Source organism: Callorhinus ursinus, unplaced genomic scaffold, assembly GCF_003265705.2.
Source record: "Callorhinus ursinus isolate GAN/ISIS: 27379988/994484 unplaced genomic scaffold, GSC_fseal_2.0 scaffold10, whole genome shotgun sequence".
NCBI classification, from domain to species: Eukaryota; Metazoa; Chordata; class Mammalia; order Carnivora; family Otariidae; genus Callorhinus; species Callorhinus ursinus.
The window spans coordinates 38,135,007-38,157,770 of record NW_027397072.1 but is presented as its reverse complement, the minus strand read 5'-3'; the positions used below and the strand labels follow the sequence as shown (position 1 = coordinate 38,157,770).

Genomic DNA, 22,764 nt, shown 5'->3' with positions numbered 1-22,764 from the left:
AAGGCCCTGGCTGAGAGGTCAGCTGTGCCTCCTGGGACCAGCAGAGGGAGCCACGGCACCGAATGACATTAAAAGGCCAAGCCTCCGCAGGCCACATCCAGCGCCAGTTTGGGGGTTTGGGGGTTGGGGGGCGGGGGTGGGCCTGGAGCTCAACTCAGCGAGGCGTCTGAACGGAGGACCTTTGTCGCAAGCTTAGAATCATGCTTGCAAACTTCTTTTTTACTGCATCCCAGTTTGAAATACATTTTACCTTGCAACCGAGTTCACACATACATGTAAATTTATTATCGGCTTATAATGTTAACCTACCAAAATCTGATGGAATTTCATAATGAAATACATTTTCAAAAAATACAAAATAGTTTAACAAAATTCAATTGAGCTAGTTAAAGTGGACTTTTGGTCTTTGTACCTTCAGCAAATTATTGTTTTAAATAATTTGCATTTATATGACTGAAGCCTTTTTTTGGTGAAATATTCAGATTTTTAGTTACTGAATGAATACATGAAATTTACTATATCAGTATATTTTACTTTTCTTGTTGCATGATTAATTTTTTGGAATTTTGAAATATTCTTTAAAATGTAGGTAACAAAAAATTATGAAAATTTGTGTAAAGTCATAAAGGCCTACAGCCTCCTTAAGATGAAACATTCAATTTTCATAAATTGTTTACTTTCTGGGGAACAGGGTGTATAAAATTTAAATAAAACTAGAAAGGTATCTAATTCACAAGTCATTGACAGCTGTGGGGACAAAACTCTGTCATCCACATGTTAAAAGAAAAAACTGAGGCATATTAAAAATTTTAAGAATTTATTTGAGCAGAAATCAATTCCAATCCAGCAGCATCCAATCTAGCAGCTAGAAAGGAGCTCTGAGGAGCTGTGAAGAATGAAAGACTTTAATAGGCAGAAGGGAGCGGAAACAAAGATTGCCTACTTGGCAAAATATCAGGTTAATTTTTGCTTATTGCAAGGTTACTTTCCCTTAGGTGATGGCAGAGGTGTTTCAGGCAGATTACCTAGCTAGTGCCGAGCAGGTGACTCCTGAATGACCTGCCTTGTTTTGTTTTTTTTGTTGTTTTGTTTTTGTTTTTGTTTTTTACTGCTGGTTTCAGACTCCATTTCAGGGAGAGCTAAAACTGTAATTGAGCCTCAGTTTGGTGACATGGGGCTTAGCATGAATGACTCCATTTTGGTATTGGTGTCTTGTTTTGTAGCAGACATAATAACAATTATATTTGGATTCGTGCTCCAAATAATTCTCTTCCTTAGTTTAAAAGTCTTGTTTGCATGGAAGAGTTATCACCAGGAGCAGGAAACAAACTGTGAGGACACCTTGCAAGGTGAATGGAGATTCCCAAAGTGTCTACAAATGCAAAATAAGAAACAATGATTTTGTGAGCTTGGTTACAACAGGAGCTGGTCACAGAATGATGCAGTTAACTGTTAAAGGCAAATGCCTCACACAGTGGCAGAATCAGTCCCTTACCTAGCCTGTGAAAGCTGTTACATTGCTTGAGACCAATGGAGGGAAAAGAAAAGGTTCCACTCTCAAATAATAACTACTAATAGAATATTAAGTTAAAATTTTCATTTCAGATTGATAAAAATGCATAAGTAACTGTGCCCAATTACTACAGCCATTGAGATCACTAAAGAGAAATTCTACAAGACAAGATACTGGGGATGAATATTCATGAGCCAATAAATGCTTTTAAAAAAATAAGATATTCTAGGTTCCTGGGATTCACGTTGCGGTAGCCATGGATGCTTTGGATCGAGTTGTAAAGCCCAAAATGAAAAGAGCCAAGAGATTCCTTGAGAAGAGAGAACCAAAACTCAGTGAAAATATTGAAAATGCTATGCTGATTAAAGGGGGAAATGAAAATTCCATGGTGACACAAGTACTTAAAGATGTATATGCACTGAAAAAACCGTATGGAGTTCTGTATAAAAAGAAAAACATTACAAGACCATTTGAGGATCAGACATCATTGGAATTCTTTTCAAAGAAGTCAGATTGTTCTTTATGTTTGGCTCCCATAATAAGAAGCGGCCAAATAATCTAGTAATAGGTTGTATGTATGACTACCATGTGCTGGATATGATTGAGTTGGGTATCGAGAAGTTTGTCTCTCTAAAAGATATTAAGAATAGTAAACGTCCCGAGGGAACAAAACCCATATTAATATTTGCTGGTGATGATTTTGATGTAACAGAAGACTACAGAAGGCTAAAAAGTCTTCTTATTGATTTCTTCAGAGGCCCCACAGTACCAAATATCCGCCTGGCTGGTTTAGAGTATGTTCTGCACTTCACTGCATTGAATGGGAAGATTTACTTTCGAAGCTGTAAGTTGCTGTTGAAGAAATCTGGCTGTAGAATACCAAGGATTGAATTGGAAGAGATAGGGCCCTCATTGGATCTGGTTCTGAGGAGGACACATCTGGCATCAGATGATCTTTATAAATTATCTATGAAAATGCCAAAAGCGCTCAAGCCAAAGAAGAAGAAAAATGTCTCCCATGATACTTTTGGTACAACTTATGGAAGGATTCATATGCAGAAGCAAGACCTAAGCAAACTACAAACCAGGAAAATGAAGGGGTTGAAGAAGCGACCTGCAGAAAGGATAACAGAAGACCAAGAGAAAAAATCAAAGAGAATTAAAAAAAACTGATGGAACTTAGCCAGTGACTATAATGTTATTACAGTCTGTTTACTTAAGAGAATTATCAATCATCAGTCATTTCTAAGTTTCTTAAAGATTTTATTAAATATTTTTGTAGCATGGTAAAAAAAAAAAAAAAAGATATTCTAGAAGCATTACAGGAGTTTGTGTCCTGGTAATTGGGCTGAGGAAATAGAAAGGTGTCATGGCTTTATGTCAAGTTCTTTCCGAAAGCACTGAGATTCAGTTACTTTGGGTGATTATCGAATTCAGAGGGAAGATCTAGGGTGTAAAATCTTATGGGACATCTGAATTCCACACCACATGATGCTAAAACATCGGTGTGTCTTAAAAAACCCAACTGTTCCCACCCAATCCATTTTCAGCTCCTTAAGACATGGGAGCAGAATATTCCTGCTGAATAGTTAAAAAAAAAAAAAAGAGTTTTACCAAGAATTTGTGAGCTAAATGTAGAATAGATATTTCATAATATATTATTCACCCTTACTATGTTTAATGGATTCTGATGTATGTTCTATTCCACTTTTTTTTCTATTGATTTTTATGACTATGTTCTCAACCCACAATTGATGAGGCATTGTCCTAGAATCAGAGCTGGGAGAAAACAGATCATTGGAAGTTGGCTCTGGAGGGCACAAGGCCCTCTGGTCTCCTCCACGGACTAGCCCCACAGAAAGAGCTGAGCTTGGGACTAGCAGAAGAGTCCTTTTGGCCCATCCTGCCCTTAACGATCCTTGGACCCCACAAGTGCTTCCTATGTTAAATGGAGGAGTAACTCCTGCTCTTCTACTTCTGTTGTTGCTAAAAGAATTAACTTATAAATTAAACAAAGACTTGGGGGGCAGGAGGAACACATAGCTCTATGGAAGTATATCATGAGAATCACGCGGCAAGGACCACCTGTGTCCCCAGTCCTGTTCCTGGCACCACTTCTGTGCCCCATGGCCCTATGGGTCCAGGCCCAGAGCTGCAACAACTCACTGGGCCCAGTTAAAAGGCATACATAGAGCCAGAGTTAGGAACAGACTGTATCTCACAGGTCTGTTTCTAAGTCAAATTTTCAGAGCCACAAATGCTCACATAACCCATACCGTGGCTGCTCAGGTTTCTTTACAGAATGGCAGCTGCATTCCAAGAACAAGTATCCCAACCTCCAAAAAAGTGGAGGAACAGTCGAAGTTGCTAATCTTTTAAGGCCTGCACCCAGAAACTGGCAATACTTCATTTCTGTCATAATTCTATTGATCTATCACAGAACCTGCACTGATTCAAGAGGAGTACACATAAATGCCATCTCTCAATGAGAAAAATGTCAAAGAATTTGCCTTTATTTTTAATCTATCTTAGTCTGCCTTATTTCTATTCCTCACTTATGCAAAATACACGTATGCTCACCCAAGGGCTCCCAAGATCTCATCCAGTTAAGGCATCAGCTTGATGTCCAGGACCTCATCATCTCAGTCAGATAAACTCTGGCCTACAGACCAGATCTGACCTGCCCACACATTTACACATTGTGTATGACTGCCTTTGGGCTCCAATGGCACAGTTGGGTAGTCATGACAGAGACTAGATGGCCTGTTAAACAGAAAAGATTTACTATCTGGTCCTTTACAGAAAAAGTTGCCCATCCCTGGTCTAAATCAGGTCCAGGTATAGATATGGCTTATTGGATGAAGTTTCTCCCAATCTGAAGACCTGTGAACCAAAGAGATAAGTTATCTATCCACACATACCCAACACGCAGTGGTAAAGAGGCAGAGAGCAACCACAGAGATCTTCCTGTTCAGAAGGGGAAGTTCCAGACATACACAGCAGTCCCTGGTTCATAGCAGTTCACAAGTCCAGCTGGGACCACATCATCAATTCCTTGGTTAGGGACCTGCCTTGTTCCCTGGGAGCAGGCTACCAGGGAGCCATCAGCCCCACCCTCTGAGCCCCCCTTACTTTTCTGTATGGAGTAGCCCATGTCTGCAGTGGAGGGTTTCTCTCCACCTGCCTCTGGCCCATGGAAAGCTGGAGGTCTGTATTCGTTTCCTATGGCTGCTATAAAAAAAATTACCACAAACTTCATAATGCAAACATCTCAAACATGGTCCTCCAGGGCGCCTGGGTGGCTCAGTTGGTTAAGCGACTGGTCATGGTCCCGAAGTCCCGGGATCGAGTCCCGCATCGGGCTCCCTGCTCAGCAGGGAGTCTGCTTCTCCCTCTGACCCTCCCCCCTCTCATGCTCTCTCTCTCTCTCTCTCTCTCATTCTCTCTCTCAAATAAATAAAATCTTTTAAAAAAACAAAAAAACATGGTCCTCCAGTTCTGGAAGTCAGAGGTTGGAAATGGGTCTCATGGGCCAAAATCAAGATGTTGGCAGGCTCTTTCTGGAGGCTCTAGGGGAGAATTGTTTCCTTGCTTTTCCAGCTTCTAGGAGGCACCTGTATTCCATATCTCCCCTCCATCTTCAAAGACAGCAATGGCTAGTTGAATCTTTTTAAACACTGCATCGCTCTGACTCTGACCCTCCTAACGTCCTCTTTCACTTATAAGAACCCTTGTAATTACCTTGGCCCACCTGCATAATCCAGAATCATCACCCTACCTCAAGATCCTTAACCAAATCACATCTGCAGGGCCCTCTTGCCATGTAAGGTAACATATGCACAAGTTCTGGGATGAGGATGTACATATCTTTGGGGCCATTATTTTTTTATATAATATGTAATATATATTTTTACATATATATACAATATATTTCATATTTATATAATGTTTTATATAGGTATATATTTATATAATATACATTTATAATATATATTTATATAATATTTTATATATTAAGGCCTCTCTTTTTTACTTCTCTGTCCCTTTCAGTCCAAGCTACCATAATTCTTTTAAAAATGTTTTGCATTTTCAATGTATAATCAATTCCATTTGGGGAAAAACACACCTACATTTCTTTTCAAGACAGCCCGCTCTACCTTCTATCACCTGTGAGGCTTCTGTTTTTTTCAAGGACCTACTAGGCATGTCCTAAATCCCTCTGAGGTCTTCCAGTTTCCCACATTACTTCAGGCAACACACCCCTACATAACACATATATCATTTTTGTCAGTAGCACTTTCCTCACTATCTTAGCCCTCACTAAAAGTCTCCCCAAAATCTTCCAACTTCCATCTGACACCCAAGCCCAAGACAATGGCAAATGTTGTAAGCTTTAGTCACTGGAGCACCTCACTGCTGGTACCAAATTCAGTTCCAATGATTATTACTGCATCACACACCACCCCAAAACTTAGTGGCTTATTTTACTCATAATTCTGCAATATGGGCAGGGCTCAGCTGAAATGGTTGCCTCTGTTTCATATGGCTGAAGGATGCATTTCCAGGAGGCCACTCACTTGGCTGGCATGTTGGTGCTGGCTGTCAGCTAGGAGCTCAGCTGGGCTGTCAGTGGGACCCCAATTCCTTTCCACGTGGACCTCTTCCCAAGGCTGCCTGGAATTTCTCACAATGTGATGACTGGTGTACAAGAATACATATTTCAGGAGATACTACATAAAAGCTACCTTTTATCAAAAAGACAAGAGATAACAAATGTTGGTGTGAATGTGGAGAAAAGGGAACCCTTTTACACTGCTGCTGGGAATGTAAAATGTCATAGCCATCATGGAAAACAGTATGGAGGTTCCTCAAAAAACTAAAAACGGAACTACCATATGATCCGGTTCTGCCCTGGCTTGAGGCAACCTTCCCTCTGTGAGCAGGAATTACCATATGATCCAGCAATCCCACTCCTGGGTATATACCTGAAGGAACTGAAATCAGTATCTTGAAGAGATATCCACACACCCCTGTTCACTGCAGCATTATTCACAATAGCCAAGATACAGAAACAACCTTTGGGCCTGTCAATGGATGAGTGAATTAAGAAGATGTGGTATACTTATACAACTGAATATCACTCAGCCATGAGAAAGAAGGAAAACTTGTCATTTGCAACAACATGGATGGACATTGAGGGCATCATGCTAATTGAGATAAGTCAGAGAGAAAGACAAATACTGTATGATATCTCTTATATGTAGAATCTAAAAAAAAAAAAAACCGAACTTGCAAAAACAGAGAGCAAAATGCTTACCAGGGGCTGGGGGATGGGGGAACTGGGGAGATGTTATTTAAGGGTACAAATTTGCAAATAGTAGATAAACAAGTTCTAGAGATCTAATGCACAACATAGCGATTATAATCAACAATACTCTTTATAAACTTTGAAGTTGCTAACAGACCAGATCCTAAGTGTTCCCAACACACAAAAAAAGAAATTATAACTGTGTGATATGACAAAGGTATGTTAGCTAAATACTGTAGTAGTCATATTGCAATATATAAATGTATCAAACCAATACGTTTATGCAATGTTATATGTTAATTATATCTCAATTTTTTTTTTTAAGTTGCCAGTCCTTAAGACCTGGATGTGGCTGGGAATGGCACAATTCTACTGCATTCTGTTAAATACTGGTTAAGCAATCACAGAGCCCACTCAGAGTCAAGAGAAGGGAACACTGACCACCCTTGTCAAGGAGAAGAATGTCAAAGAATGTGTACTGTATTTATTCTGCCCTACAAATAGGCTATTGACTAATTGTTGCTTTCATTATTTCACATCAATCCACTCTCATTTTATTTTTTTCAATGAGGCAATAGTCTCAGTGTTATATAAGACACAACATACGGGGCACCTGAGTGGCTCAGTGGGTTAAGCGCAGGCCTTCAGCTCAGGTCATCATGCTGGGATCAAGCCTTCGTCAGGCACCCTACTCAGCAGGGAACCTGCTTTTCCCTCTCCCTCTGCCTCTCCCCCCTCCTTGTACCCTCTCTCACACTGTGCTCTCTCTCTCAAATAAATAAATAAAATCTTAAAAAAAAAAAAAAGACAGCTCCAGACATCCATTTAGAGCTGCACGCATCGTACATCCCTAGCTCAGGTACGTGGTTCTCACCCCCAGTTTCTGGAACACCCTCCTGGGCTGTGGACACCATTGACTTTGGCCCTTCTCAACCCTCTGGCCCAACCCAAAATTGACTTCCTTAGCTGTCTGGCCGTCTTCTCACTAGGAGGGCCTCCTCCCTAAGGCTTTTCTAACTTTTCCAAATTTTATCCCCAAGACCTTCTCTGAGCAACCTTCTCCAAGATACAAGAAGAGCCATTTTATCCCAGGAGGAATTTCCCTAGAAATCAATGGGTTGTCAGTGATCTAGGGGGAAAGAGAGAATGGCGCTTGAGAAAATACATACCTTGATGCACTGTGGTAGGGTACCACTGATATGTCACTTACTCCCTCTAGTCCAGGGGCTGGACTGATTAATTTTGCAGGCAAATAGAAAATTTTTAGGAAAGTACTTCTGGAAGCCATTGCTTTGGCCTTCTTTGCTTGTTGGATACAGATCCCAGAAGACTGAATATAGCATTTTTTTTAGGTGGCTCTGTGGATATCATCTGAGTGGATACCCTCTGAAGATTTATTGTGAATTTTATTACCCTTGTGAGCCAATTCTTTTTTTTTATTTTTTTTAAGATTTTATTTATTTGATTTGAATTTCCCTGATGGCTAATGATGATGAACATTTTTTCATGTGTCTGTTAGCCATTTGTATGTCTTCTTCAGAGAAGTGGAAATTCAAATCAAAACCACTTTGAGATACCACCTTACACCAGTTAGAATGGCAAAAATGGACAGGGAAAGAAACAACAAATGTTGGAGAGGTTGTGGAGAAAGGGGAACCCTCTGACACTGTTGGTGGGAATGCAAGTTGGTACAGCCACTTTGGAAAACAGTGTGGAGGTTCCTCAAAAATTTAAAAATAAAGCTACCCTATGGCCCAGCAATTGCACTGCTAGGTATTTACCCCAAAGACACAGATGTAGTGAAAAGAAGGGCGCTATGCACCCCAATGTTCATAGCAGCAGTGTCTACAATAGCCAAACTGTGGAAAGAGCCGAGATGCCCTTCAATAGATGAATGGATAAAGAAGATGTGGTCTATATATACAATGGAATATAACTCAGCCATCAGAAAGGATGAATACCCAACTTTTACATCCACATGGATGGGACTGGAGGAGATTATGCTAAGTGAAATAAGTCAAGCAGAGAAAGTCAATTATCATATGGTTTCACTTATTTGTGGAACATAAGGAACAGCATGGAGGACATTAGGAGAAGGGAGGGGAAAATGAAGGGGGGAAATCGGAGGGGGAGATGAACCATGAGAGACTGTGGACTCTGAGAAACAAACTGAGGGTTTTAGAGGGGAGGGGAGTGGGGGGGTGGGTTAGCCCGGTGATGGGTATTAAGGAGGGCACGTACTGCATGGAGCACTGGGTGTTATAGGAAAACAATGGATCGTGGATCACCACATCAAAAACTAATGATGTAATATATGGTGACTAACATAATAAAATAAAAAAATTTTATTTATTTATTTGAGAGAGAGACAGAGAGAGAGAGTGCATAAGTGGAGAGAGGGGCAGAGGGAGAGGGAGAAGCAAACACCCCGCTGAGAATGAAGCCCGACACGGGGCTCAGTCCCAGGACCCTGAGATCATGACCTGAGCCAAAGGCAGACACTTAACTGACTGAGCCATCCAAGCGCTCCCTTGTGAGCCAATTCTGTCTGTAACTGGATGGCAGTCACCTACATGTCTCCAACTGCTCCAGGCTATTGGAGTCATCCTTTTTGCAATGTTTAAGCAGGAATTCGCTTAATCCCCTATCCAACAAATGGTGGAAACTCAATTTCCCTATCCCCTAACACTTCAGGGCCACCTCTTACAGTCCTTGATTTCTTATATCTGTTGATCTCTCTCATGGCTCACATATTTCAGTTTTTTCCTGTTTGTCCCAAACTGACACAGAACTTTGGTTTCCCCTCACACACAGCCCACCAAAACCAAACTAAAACAAAACAAAAAAAAAACCCCACTCTAACAAAGCAGTTGTTACCAGCCCAGTAGTTCTCAAACTTGGCTTTAGAAACACCTGAAAGACTTTAAAGTATCCTGATCCCAAGTCTACTCCCTAGATCAGTTAAGTTAAGAGTTCCAGTATGGTTTTTTTTAAACTCTTTTGGATGTTTCAATGTCAGCAGTGCTTGAGAGTCTCTCAGCTAGCCTGCACTCCTCAAACACCTGTGCATAAGGATCATCTGGGGATTTTGTTAAAATGCAGAGTCTGATTCTAGGTCTGGCATGGGGTTCCAGATTCATTTCTAACAAGCTCTCAAATGATGCTGCTGATCCCCTGATTGCTTCTTGACTATCAAGGAGCCAGCAGACATGGGAGATGACGACAGCCTAGCAAACAATTTATGCCCTTCTTGGTTGACACCTATCAGTGATGCTGCTCTCAGGAACTTCTCAGAGACCACCTTACTCCTCTAGTCCCACCGCTCAGGCCTTCCTTTCTTCTCATTTCCCTCAGCTTCTCTCTAGTCTCAGACCCCATGCCTTATTCTTCCCTGGCTGCTTGTGGAAGCATCAGAGTGTTCTTTTTTTTTTTATGATTTATTTATTTATTTGGGAGTGGGAGAGAAGTGCACAGTGGGGAGGGGCAGAGGGAGAGGGAGAGAGAATCTCAAGAAGACTCACTCAGAGCCCAAGGTGGGGCTTGACCTAAGGATCCTGAGATCATGACCTGAGCTGAAACCAAGAGTGGGATGCTTAACCAACTGCACCACACAAGTGCCCCCAGAGTGTTCCTTCTTTACCAGGCAGATAGATCTAGTACAATCTTCTAGCACATCTCAGTCCCACTCGAGATTTCATCCCACACCTAAATGCACCGTCAAAAGTATCTATTAATCCCAAGGAAGTACTCTGCCCAAGAAATGTCACCTCCAACTTCTAAGTCACAGGTTCCCAAACTTTCTCAACTCACTGTGCCCTGAGTGTCTCAGGAATTTCTTCACAGAGCCTCTAAGATAGGAGTGCCTTAACAGTCAGTTCTGTTTATTAAGTAGTCAGGTTGAAACAACTTAATGATAGTGGTTTTTATGGGTCTGACAGATGTCTGTGTTTCCCTTGAAAATTTAAAACATCCCATGGCACCTCTGTGAGTGTGGTGAGGCACCCGAGGGCCCCTTGTTTCACACTTTGGGAACCGTGGTTCTAAACTAATAATTCGGATAAATGTGACCTCCAAATGTCTTAGTAAAGTAAGAAAACCTTGTAGCAAGGACTCTATCTGATCCAAATGGGGCCTGAAGTTGATGGGAGAGAAAAGGATTTCTGGGTGCTGCTTTCCTACCAGTCCCAACTAGATCTGGCACAAATGCCAACACTTAACTCTTAGCTACTGCTAAGAGATTAAATTTCTAGATTCATCTCCCAGTGGGATTGCCAAAGGACTCTGGAGTTAGAATAGTAGAAGGAAAAAACAAGGACAAAAGTAGTTTTCCTGATACAAACTTGTAAACATGACTCATCTTGTATCAGAAAATCTAGGAGGGGAGCTTAACTATTATCAGAAACTGTATCGCCTGATGGAGCAAACGGTTTCCAATTAGGAGCCCAACCCTACAGCACAATGACTCTTCACCCTGGCCACACTTTAAAATCACTTGGGAGCTTTCAAAAAATACCAGTGTCTGAGCACCACCCCACATCAATTAGATCAGTCACTGGGGATGGGACCCAGATCTATAATTTTAAAGCTCCTCAGGTGATCCTAAGATCAGTGGGTAACCCGGAAGAGAGTATAAACCATAGATCCCTGCTAAAGGTATCATGTTTATGGAGCCAGAAACAAGACTGTTGTGTTTGTTTATGTTTGTATATCATTATATAGTATAAATGCTAATCTATCACATCAATCATATTTTATATCTTTTGTTCTACGTAGACTCAATCATCAGTCCTGTATGTGGGCTCATACCCTCCCTCATGCAAAGCCTGAATTCAGCCACTGATGTTTGGTCATTTTCCCTATCAGAGATGGCATAGGGACAAGTTCCCTGTCTAGAATTATCCTGCATCCCTATCCCCCATGAGCAGCGTTGATCAACTGAATCCCTAAACCCCCCCATAGTCAGGCAGATCCCTGGCCACTGCTGTAGTTGGTCCTGCCCACTCAGACAAGCTCCACAAGGGCAAGTACAACCCCTCTGCATTTTCCTCAAGACTCCTGCCATCTCCATCCCCTTCCTAACACAAAACTGCTGCTCCTGGGTGCTTCCTGCCTCACCCTGTCATCCTCACCCTTCCACTGTCCTCACCATCGGCCCAGCTGGTGCCCAACACAGCAGAGATCCATGTCACCTGGGCGTTGCTGATGTCATGGGCCCACCAGTGAGAGGGTGCAGAAGAGAGGGTTATCAATACTACCACTACTACTACTACTACTACTACTACTACTACTACTAATAATAATAACCAACTTTTATTGGATGTTATCAACACAACTACTACTAATAATAATGATGAACTGCCATTGGATATTATCAATACTATTACAAATAATAATAATTAACTTTCATTGAATCCCCTTATACCTCACATCAATCCTATGTAAGATAGCTTTTATTATCCCCATTTTACTGGTGGGCAAAATGAAATTTGGAGCTTAGGAATTTGTTCAGATTGTAAATGACTGACAGGGATTTGGCCCCAACTCAGTCTGACTCCAGAGTGGTGTGGTTAATTACCAAAGTTGTTCTATGAATGGATGAATGGGTTGGGGTGAAAAACTGAGAGGAACACATATTGCCTGAGCCCATTGGGCAAAGTAGGGATCCAAGGCTGGTGAACTGAAGGCATGTTCGTTGTTCATAATCTCTGGTACTGTTTTTCAGGAGTAAAAATCAATCCATAACCTTAAATACACATACTATTCGAGACCCAAACCAGCAAGTTCTGGTTCTGGTTCTAGTCTCAAAGCAGTTCCAGACAAAAGCACCACAACCCCAGGTGACTTCCATCTTGCTTTATTTAGCAGAAATGATTCTCCTTCTCTCACTTCCCACCTGGCCTGTATAAAGCCCCTCTCCCGATGGGGCCTTCAGCCACTCTCTTCTCCAGGATGGGCAAAGGGCTGCCTCCTGTGGAGCAGCCTCAAAAACCAGCTGGTGGTGGGCAACAGTGACAGGAATAGGTCCCAAGGGGGTTGTGGATCTAAAAGAAGTTTATCTGGAAGGGTTGGAAGGAAGAAGGAGCCAGAGGCATAGGGAAAGGGAAATTCCAAGAATTGAGATGTTCTTGGCTCCTGGGACAACTCACCTATGAGAATTTGATGACTATGCCAAAGGAAAGAGGGTGTTGTACCAGAAATGTCAGAAGAAAAAAAAGATCATTTTTCTAATCCTAGAGCTGACCCAGTTTTCTGACTTTTTCCAGAGACCTTTTATATATCAACTTCACACTAAAGAAAAGCTAATAACATCAAGAAAAATCATATATATATATGTATATATATATATATACATATATATATATATTTCTTTGGCTGTCTCTAAAGGAGAACTCTGTCCCTCCTGTGATAGAGTCAAAGAGCCAAAACATCTCTCATTGCAACTGAAAGTAAGAGATTGGGAAAGAAATGCCTCCTGCCCTCCCAGTTCAGGGAAATGGGAAGCCTGAATGCTAAGGCTGAAAACCCAAACTTTGGCAAAGACTGCCTGATCTTTCCTTCTTTCCTTCACAAAGTAGCCTGGCTACCTAATAAATTCTCCTTTGTATTTCAGAAAAAGAACATCAAAGAAGCGAACTCACTGAACGAGGATCCCTTCACCTCCCTCAAGGAATATGTTGGCTCCTATTTCACTTTGGAGTCAGCTGCAAATTCCAGATACTTCATCTGTACCTCTAATTACACAGACAAACTGTGGGAGTAAGGAAAGATCTAGGAAAAGAAAAAAAAAAACCACTCAATTCAAATTTCAAAATACCAGTGTGACTCTCTATACAGTAGGAGACTGAATCTGCAAATGGGAATGGCCAGACCAACAGAATTCTAACCCTCAGCTTCTCTAGCGATTGGCCCACACTTAGGATGTGTTCAGTGACTGCCAGCTTTTCTATTTCGGTCTCCACTTCCAACTCAGGACCAACCAGAGAAAGCCAACTATGCTCTTCAAGCCAAGCATACAGGATGGCCCACCTCCAGCTTCCCACACCAACAACTCCAGTCAATACACACCTGAAGCCCTCCCCCTTTGTCACCACACAGCTTACCCACTCCTCTGCCTGCCTTTGAATCACTGCCAAATGCAAGTGATGGTGGCTGACTCCTTTGCTAGAGCAAATTCTAAATAAATAGCTCCTGTTTGTTCTTGTTTGAGTGGTCTTCACGATGAGGCCTTCTCTAAAGGCCTGATATGTAAGGGAAGCCATTTTAGATTTCTTTCTAAGTCAGCATGACTGTACATAAACTTTGTTTAAACCAAAAGCCTGATTTATGGCCCACCAAGCACGCACTGTACACCTGCGTTGTAAATGAGTAGCCTGAAGGAAACCATCTTGTCCTTAAGATCTTAATCGATGCTCCTACTCCCTGCATTCCTTGACATTAAAATTTATGATTCCTGCTTACATCTTAATCTGTTGTCTTTTGAGCTTTTACAAGCCGTAAAAAGGTATATAACCATAAAAACTGTTCATTCCCTGGAGCACTTTCTTCACTGTGAAGAGCATGTTTCCCAGGCATCTATCTTGGGCTCAAATAAAATTCTCTTTGTTTCTTTTAGAGATTCTAAAAGGTTTATTCATTTTGTGTCAACATTTGTATGTTTCTTTTTTCTTTTTTTCTTAATATTTTATTTATTTATTTGAGAGAGAGAAAGAGTGAGAGAGCACAAGCAGGGGGAGCAGCACAGGGAGAGGCAGAAACAGGCTCCCCACTGAGTAGGGAGGCCTGATGCGATGCAGGGCTCTATCCCAGGACCCTGGGATCATGACCTGAGCTGAAGGCAGACACTTAACCAACTGAGCCACCCAGGCACCCAACATTTGTGTATTTCTATAGAGAATAGCAAATAAGGACATATCTTCTCCCTATACCATGTTGTCTTCACCCTGCCAGCATATGGACTTTGCCTTCAGTGTCATTTGTCCCTTTAAAGTGTATGTTGTTTGGGCTATAAAAAGTAGAGTGTGGGGGAGCCTGGGTGGCTCAGTCAGTTAAGTATCTGCCTTGAGCTCAAGTCATGATCCCAGGGTCCTGGGATCGAGCCCCACATCAGGATCCCTGCTCAGTGGGGAGCCTGCTTCTCCCTCTCCCTCTGCTGCTCCCCTGGCTTGTGCACACACATTTTCCCTCTCAAATAAATAAAATCTTTTAAAAAAAAAAAAAAAAAGTAGAGTGTGGTTAATTACAAAGTTCTGGGTGAAATAAATTTCTGGGAAGTGATGATCTCAGTACCTGTGGGTTTGTTGCTTTCCTAAACATGCCCAACCTCACCCAGGTGCTTCTGTTTCTCAAGATATAGCCAGGCTCTACTGGTTATCTCCTCCAAGAGGATAGCCTGGACAATGCAAGCTCTATAATAAATGACGCGCATGGATGTGAATTCTAGGGAAGCTGATCCAGCTGCAGACACATTGAGAGAGGTTCAGTGGGGTCCGGGGTCCAAGGGGTATGCCAAGGCACTGTCCATGAGTCCCCAGTGGAGAAGGATGGGGCAGCGGCTGTGAACAGGTGAGAGGAACCAGTAACAAAGAATCGGGAGAAGCTACTTCTGGGAAGCCTGAAGGCAGGCAGCAGGGCCCTCATGATTTATCTGGGATTAGGTCCAAAGCAAAGCAAGGTCCAGATACTAAAATGCTGTGGGGGTAGTGGCCAGGCAGGCAATCAGAATAGGAACCAGGAGTCAGGTATAGATTTGGGGAAAAGTGATGTTGGAGGCTAGTAACGGTTTGATTTCTCGGTTGCATATAACAGATCCAATGCTTACAGTCTAGATGATCCTTACCCACTCAGAAACTGTCATCTGCTCTGGGAAAGCCTGGTAAAAATTTGGGGTCTGGAAGTTGGTGCCTCCTTTTGTTCTCTTGCTGGTCTTTCCCTTTGCATCCTTTAGAAAGGCAAACTCTGTTTGTGTCATCTTAAGACTAAAGCCAACAGTTTACCAAAACACTATGCCTTTCTTTTATAATTCAGTGAGCTATACAATTACTTTCTAATTGAAAATCGTGATACTTACAAAATTAGCTTACTCACTTGATTTATCTGATCTAGAGTCCAAAACATGACTAATATCTAAAATTAAAGTGATCTGATAAATAGCAAGATTTAACAATTCAGTTGCTTTTTTCTCTCACTGCAACCCAAAGAGATTATATAATCAAAATTACTTTGTGGTTACAATGTTTTCAAGAATTCTCCATTTTATATGATTATGCAAGTACTTAACTAATATTTAATGTGCTTTGTTCGCATTTATTTTCATTTTGGGAGCTCTAGCAACTGACAGTTCTTGTTTGGCAGCAGCATTTAGCCACTGATGTGTGTTGTAAGAGGTCCCTCAACTTCATTATGCTGCCTTGAGATCATTCAGAATGGGCTCAGATGAGATCATAAATATTCTTAGTCTGACACTGGCCAGCATATTGACTGGACCTAACTCTGAAGGGATCATGCCTGATACACTGGAATGAATATACTTGAATGGTTATTCTTGAAGGACCATGCTTGATAAAGATATGGGGCCCCAATCTTATCTACTATGAAAGCTGCCACTTTGCAGCTTCCAAGGCCCACACGTAAGCAGTTGGCTTTCCCAGTCCTGTAGAGGTCAAAAAAAAAAAAAAAGGTGGGGGGATTTGCAGTGAACTTAGATTGCAGGCTGCAGACCAGCCCCCTGCCTTAGCAAAGCAGTATTTCCCTCCATCTTTGTTTGCCATCTGGCGAGAGCTGGTCTGAGTCCATCTTTCTCTTGAAGGATTTTGCTGACTGAGCCAGGAAGTAATTAGCACACACCAACATTAGGAAATTTGCCTTTCCTTTCCTCTCCTCTCCTCTGCAGCCTTTGGTAATATGTGGGCTCTGGCCACAGTTTCAGAAAGTGGATCAGGGGCCAGGATCTGCTTTGAGGCTGTGTAAAAAATAAAGCAGTTTCTCTTCCCAAATTTCCAAGGAAAAGGTAAAGGCTGTCTCATGCTGTGGATGTGCCCCAAGGCCGATTTTTATTCATTGCCCTTCCAGCAACACTTGTTTCACTTGGCAGGTGAGGAAATGGGTTTTGTGCATGTCAGGAGACAGAGTGGAAGAAGATGGGTGGCAGGAGGTCCCTGGGCCTTTAAAGCACTGCCCCTTCCCTTTGTGCCCCCATAAGAACGGAAGTGCCCAAAGGTATCTCAATGGAGTGTCAGGGTACCACAGCTTGGGGCATGGTAAACAATCCCTGCCAGATAAGGAGATGCAGGTGGCTCCATGCTGTTCGCATCTCTCCCTTTTTTTTCACCTTTGCTTTTTTCTATATCAATAAATGAAACTCATCGGGACCACTCGAAGACAGACAGCAGAGCCTAGACTGACCTTGTCTAGAACCTAAACAGACCTTGAGCCAACTAATACCCACTTTTTCTTGTGATCTTGCTCAAGTGTCTCTTCCCCAAAGAAGCCCTTCTGATTTCCTGTTGGGTTACAACCCACCCCCATCATGCACTGGGCACTGCTTCTCCATTTACACTTGTTGTTGGCCTGATTAATGTCTGCCTCCCCACCAGACCATGAGCTCCGTGGGGACAGAGTCTGCATCTGGGTCTGCTCAGCCTTTCATCCTTTTCACCTAACACAGAGCCTGGCACAAGCACTTCTGTAATGAATGAGTCAACTAGCAGTGGGTTCACCAGGGCAAGCTACACTGTGCAAGCTCTGTGTGAGTAAGCCTCTCTCAGCCACTGTCTTCTGCTGGGCACCTTGCTGCTGGGAACAGTGCACAGTCACCAGATGCACCATGCAATGGGATTTCTCCATGGTTCAGGCTCATGTCACCTGGAGCAGGATATCCCTAGTGGCGGATATTTCAGCCCAGATTAAATGCTAATACAGTTGGGTGCTGGTACCCAATCACTCAGAAATGGCTCTCAATCACAAATGAGATATATGGGGAGGAAGCAGTGTTTCTCAAAGTGTGGACTAGAAAGAAATACTTGAACCAGAATTACTTAGGGCTTTTTAACAAGGCAGCTAGACCCCTGAGTTATATCTCAGAATGCCTGAGTCAGAATCTCAGTGTGTATAACCCTGAGAATCTGTATTTTTTCCAGCTTTACTGAGATATGATTGACATATAAATAAGTTTCAGGCATACAACCTGTTGGTTTGATGCATTTATGTATCGCAATATGATTATCACCATAGCATTAGCTAATGACGCCATACCATCACATAATTATTTTGTGTGGTGAGGACATTTAAGATCTACTCTTTTAGCAACTTCCAAGTATACGATACAGTATTATGAGCTATAATCACCATGCTGTACATCAGATCCCCAGAACTTGTTAATTTTATAAATGGAAGTTTGTATCCTTTGGCAAGTATCTCCCCATTTCCCCTACCCCCAGGCCCTGGTAACCACCACTCTACATTGTTTCTCTGAGTTTAGCTTTTTTAGATTCAACATAAAAAATGATAAGATACAGTATTTCTCTTTCTCTGTCTTTTTCCACATAGCACAATACCCTTAAGATTTATCAGAAGCTTCCTAGGTGGTTCTTTTTTTTTTTTTAACGATTATATTTTATTTATTTATTTGTCAGAGAGATAGAGCATAAGCAGGGGAAGCGGCAGGCAGAGGGAGAAGCAGGGTCTGAGCAGGAAGCCCGATGCAGGACTCGATCCAAGGACCCTGGGATCATGACCTGAGCCAAAGGCAGACACCCAACCAACTGAGCCACCCAGGTGTACCTTCCCAGGTGATTCTTAAGCACAGTCACGTTTTAGCACCTCAGCGACAATGCAAATTGCTCTATACTAGGAGTCAGAACACCTGGAAATCTGCCACTTAAGATCTGGGTGACTGGTCAAGGTACTTGTCTCTGAGTCTGTTTACTCGTCTATGAAATGAGCATAATAATTCCCCACCCTGCCCTCCTCACAGCATTATGTTGATTATTGATGTGACAATCACCCAATGCACTATGAAAATTACCTTAGAGACCAGAAATCACCATGAGAGACTGCCAAACTGTCCCTTCTGCACACTCGACAAAGAGAACCTGTCCTGCCACGTTGGGCCAACTGACCTCTGATCCTGCCTTGAGCTCCTGCATGGAGCTGCTCTGACAAAGCTCCTTCTGCGAGAAGGCTGGGGGAAGTAACAGGTGGTTGTCAACAGCTCTGGGTCTCTAGAATCAGTGGAATTTAGAATGCATTTTCCTACTGAAAATTGCCACGACAAACTAAGCTAAGTAAAAACAAACAAAAAACACTAAAACATCTAATGTTACTTTTGCAGTGTACAATAGTGTAGAGTTTTGTGACCATCGTGCATTCAGCTCTCTAATGGAAATTGTACTTCAAGTACCAGACTGACTCAGGGATGAATGTCTAGAGGCTGCCAACAGCCTCTGGTCTCCTACCCTCTACAGCAGGAGTCAGCAAATTTTCTGTTAAGGGATGTATAGTAAATATTCTAGGCTTTGCAGGCCAAGAAACCACACGCTCTATTGTTGTAGTAAGAAGGCAGCCATAGATGACCAATGAGCATGGCTATGTTAGCAAACTACACAAAACAGGTGGTGAGCTGGATTTTGCCTGCAGGCTATAGTTTGCCAACCAGTCCTGGCTCTAAAATGAAGATCTTAAAGGTGGCTGCAGTGCTGTGCTGGAACCAGCTTATATCAGCTTGCAAGAGCCAACTGCTAGCATCTCTTCCCAAATCCATGTTCAATGACTTCATGTTGGCAGTTTGAAGTCAGCCATGTTGGGAATCATTACACCATGAAAACTGGCAAGAGCTACGTATCAGAGCTCCCTCCCACTCCCCCAACCCCAGAGAACTGGTTGTCAAACATTTGCCAGCACACTGCTAGGTGTGTGTCTGCTGGGATGGGGGTGGAGCACAGTGGTTGGGTGAGCCAGACAGTCCACTGGAATGGAATGTGGGAAGAAACCACTAAATGTCAGTTCCTATTTTATTTAGTCCTCGTGAATTTTCTAATTTTGTGTAAGTTTCATAATGTACTAATGCTCACATTTCAAAGATGTAGATCCTCAGTTTTGTTTAATTGATTGGGGTCACTGGGATCCAAAATGCTTAGAGTATACCACTCCTAAGGCTATTATCTCTGTACAGGTAACTCAATGCCAAGCAGAGTACAGGATGGATAAACGTCTTCTTCTATTCCCAAGACAGCCTTGCTCTTGCCCTCACCTGCCTCACCCTGCCCCAGGATCTTGAATGGGAGCAGAAGCAGTGGCCAACTGCGAAAGGAACCTCTTGTTAGGGTGCTCCTGTTCTTGCTACAGATTAAATTCCCTGAGACTGCCCTTTTACAGGCAATCCTTTCTAGCCCACACTCAAGAGTCCCAGCCCCAGGCCTCCACCTGCCTGTGGCCTCAAACATCACAGCCCACTGAAGATTTCTCCCACTCCCAGGTTTTCTGCCTTGCTCTGAACAAGCAATTTAGCATGGGTTATCTATTTTCACAGATAGGTTCAATCCAAGTTCCCATCGCTTACTGATTTAGGACCTAGGAAAAGTTAATCTCTCAAAACCTCCTTATCTGTGAAAAGGGGGTAAGAATAGCACCTACCTGGCGGGGTTGTTGGGAAGATTAAAATGCTTACTCAAATGAGTAGCATTTAGCCAGGTATCTGAGCCATATAAAAGACTAAGAACATGTTTATCTTTATTCTTCTTAACCCTCTTTCCTGCAGCCTATCACTGGGGGCATCGTGCCATCAGCAATGCCTGGGGTGGGACAGATCCTTGCACTGGAGGGCCAGTGGAAGAGTGGGGGGTGAGAAATTAGGCAGAAAGTACCTAGGAGCCAAGCACCATTCGTTGGAAATCACCTGATGGGGGACATTTTAGGGCCCTGGATGCCTGGGCCCCACATTCCTGAGATTCTGATCGGTCTCGGGAGACACCGACTCGCGCTCTGTAAGTTGAATTTCCAGCACTAGCACTGGGCTGTTTGCCCCGTAAATATTTCCCAAACCTGTCCTTCGTCTTCTGTTTCCCACCTCTCACGCTGACTTGGGCCTCCCATCATCACGCACTGAGGCTTGCGCCGTATCTTCTTAGCTGGATCAGTTCACATCACATCGTTCCTGACCCCATATGCGTTCTTCAGAGTTCCTTCTCAAGGCCACAGCAGAGGTGTAAGTGATTTTAATGTGCTGGTAGTTATTTTCTCTAGGGAGTCCATTGCCAAACAACAGAGGGAGCAAGGGCGGCTGCAGTAGTGCTTGACGAGACCTCCCTCACAGAGTCGCGGGAGCTCACCGGGCACCTGTGTGCGCTCACTGCCAGTTTACCGGGGAGGAAGGTCACCTGCAATAGACCTGGGACTCAGGCTGCGGTCTCCTGACTCTTCCTGTGCAGAGGGTGGTGAGGGGAAGCCTTAAAACTGACTTGGGGGGGCGCCTGGGTGGCTCAGTCGTTAAGCGTCTGCCTTCGGCTCAGGTCATGATCCCGGGGTCCTGGGATCGAGCCCCGCATCGGGCTCCCTGTTCCGCGGGAAGCCTGCTTCTCCCTCTCCCACTCCCCCTGCTTGTGTTCCCTCTCTCGCCGTGTCTCTCTCTGTCAAATAAAGAAATAAATAATCTTAAAAAAAAAAAACAACCTGACTTGGGCTGACAGATGTCACAGTACCTTTAAATTCCAGCATCTGGCACTTACTACTTGTGTCACCTGGGGTAGGTACCCTCCTTCGCTTCCTCAGTTTCTGCGCTTGAATTTTCTTAAGGTCATCATGAGGTTATCTAGTAGCCTATGAGAAGGTTCTAGATCTGAGGGCTGCCAAGGCACTAATGGTGTGAGCTTCGTGTGCGCCCTCTGCTGGCCAAATTCCTGTTTTTCATAAATTACGTGAGGAGGTCAGGGTTGCTAGCTAGCGTCATGGCAAAGGTCAGAAGAAGGACATGGAAGGTTCCCAGGCTCATAACCTTTCTTCTCCTGTGCCATTCAGCAGCATGTGTTACCTGCACCTCTCTGAAAAGGCAGAGGCCCACCCAGGGTTCATCTTTCTTATTGACCCTCCTGAGATGCACTTCCACAAAGGAAAAGCCTCAGCCTCATCACAGCACCCTTAGGTATCCCCCATCTCTGATCCTCTGACTCCCCTAAGAGAACATAGTGGCATCGCTCTCATCCCCACCCTCACCCATCACCACCCTCATCAGTTCACCCAGGGGCCTTACATGAATAGGGAGAGCTCATTGTGGGGAGGCTCATGTTTGGCTCCGGGGGGCTTCCGGTAAAGTCTGAAATCAGAGACAGTGAGGTTAGCACACACAATTGGGATTTTCTAGGGATTTAGAAACATCAGGGCCCATTTAATGCTTTACTTCTTTTTTGGATGTTTTGAGAGACACTAAAGCACAGAGACAGTAATGACATAAAAAATAGCTTTCCTGGAGGCGCCTGGGTGGCTCAGTCAGTTAAGCCTGATTTCAGCTCAGGTCATGATCTCAAGGTTGTGAGATTGAGCCCCACGTCAGACTCTGTGCGCGCCATGGAACCTGCTTAAGATTCTCTCTTTCCCTCTCCCACTGTCCTTCCCCTCCCCCTCCAACCTCTGTCTCTCTCTCTAAACAAAACAAAACAAAACAAAACGAAACTTTCCTGGTCAAAAATGGTAGAAACAGAAATGAAATAGAGTTAACTCAGTTTCTGAATGCAGAACTTCCTAGAACCCTTACTTATTACAAACATATGCATTGCATTAATTCAGGGGATATAGTATACATTGCCCACTTTAATCTGAGAATAATCTGGAGGCTTCTACCTGATCAAACATTAAGTTTGAGAAATACCTGAATGAAATCCCTGATCATAATCCAAACAACCTTTGCACTGTGAGAGCATATAGCACCTAGGGAAGAAGAAAACTCAAACCTTGT

At 43.1% G+C, this 22,764-nt stretch overlaps 1 protein-coding gene and 1 pseudogene across 12 annotated transcripts in view; one reads left to right on the top strand and one right to left on the bottom strand.

Moving 5' to 3' along the window:
• Window positions 1-22,764, bottom strand: part of IL36G (interleukin 36 gamma) — a 111,436-nt gene that overhangs the window by 18,491 nt on the left and 70,181 nt on the right. For 6 of the 12 annotated variants that reach the window (XM_025868207.2, XM_025868206.2, XM_073897410.1 and 3 more), the window contains one exon: window positions 22,063-22,125. The exons of 2 other annotated variants lie outside the window; for them this stretch is intronic. In XM_025868207.2, the coding sequence (XP_025723992.1) occupies window positions 22,063-22,125 (63 nt within the window). Of the gene's footprint in view, window positions 1-13,459; window positions 13,590-20,680; window positions 20,700-20,858; window positions 21,161-22,062; window positions 22,128-22,764 lie in introns of those variants that run through there. 4 more of the 12 variants (XM_025868212.2, XM_025868215.2, XM_025868217.2 and 1 more) reach the window with 4 other exon arrangements.
• Window positions 1,770-2,730, top strand: LOC112821040 (ribosome production factor 2 homolog pseudogene; annotated as a pseudogene).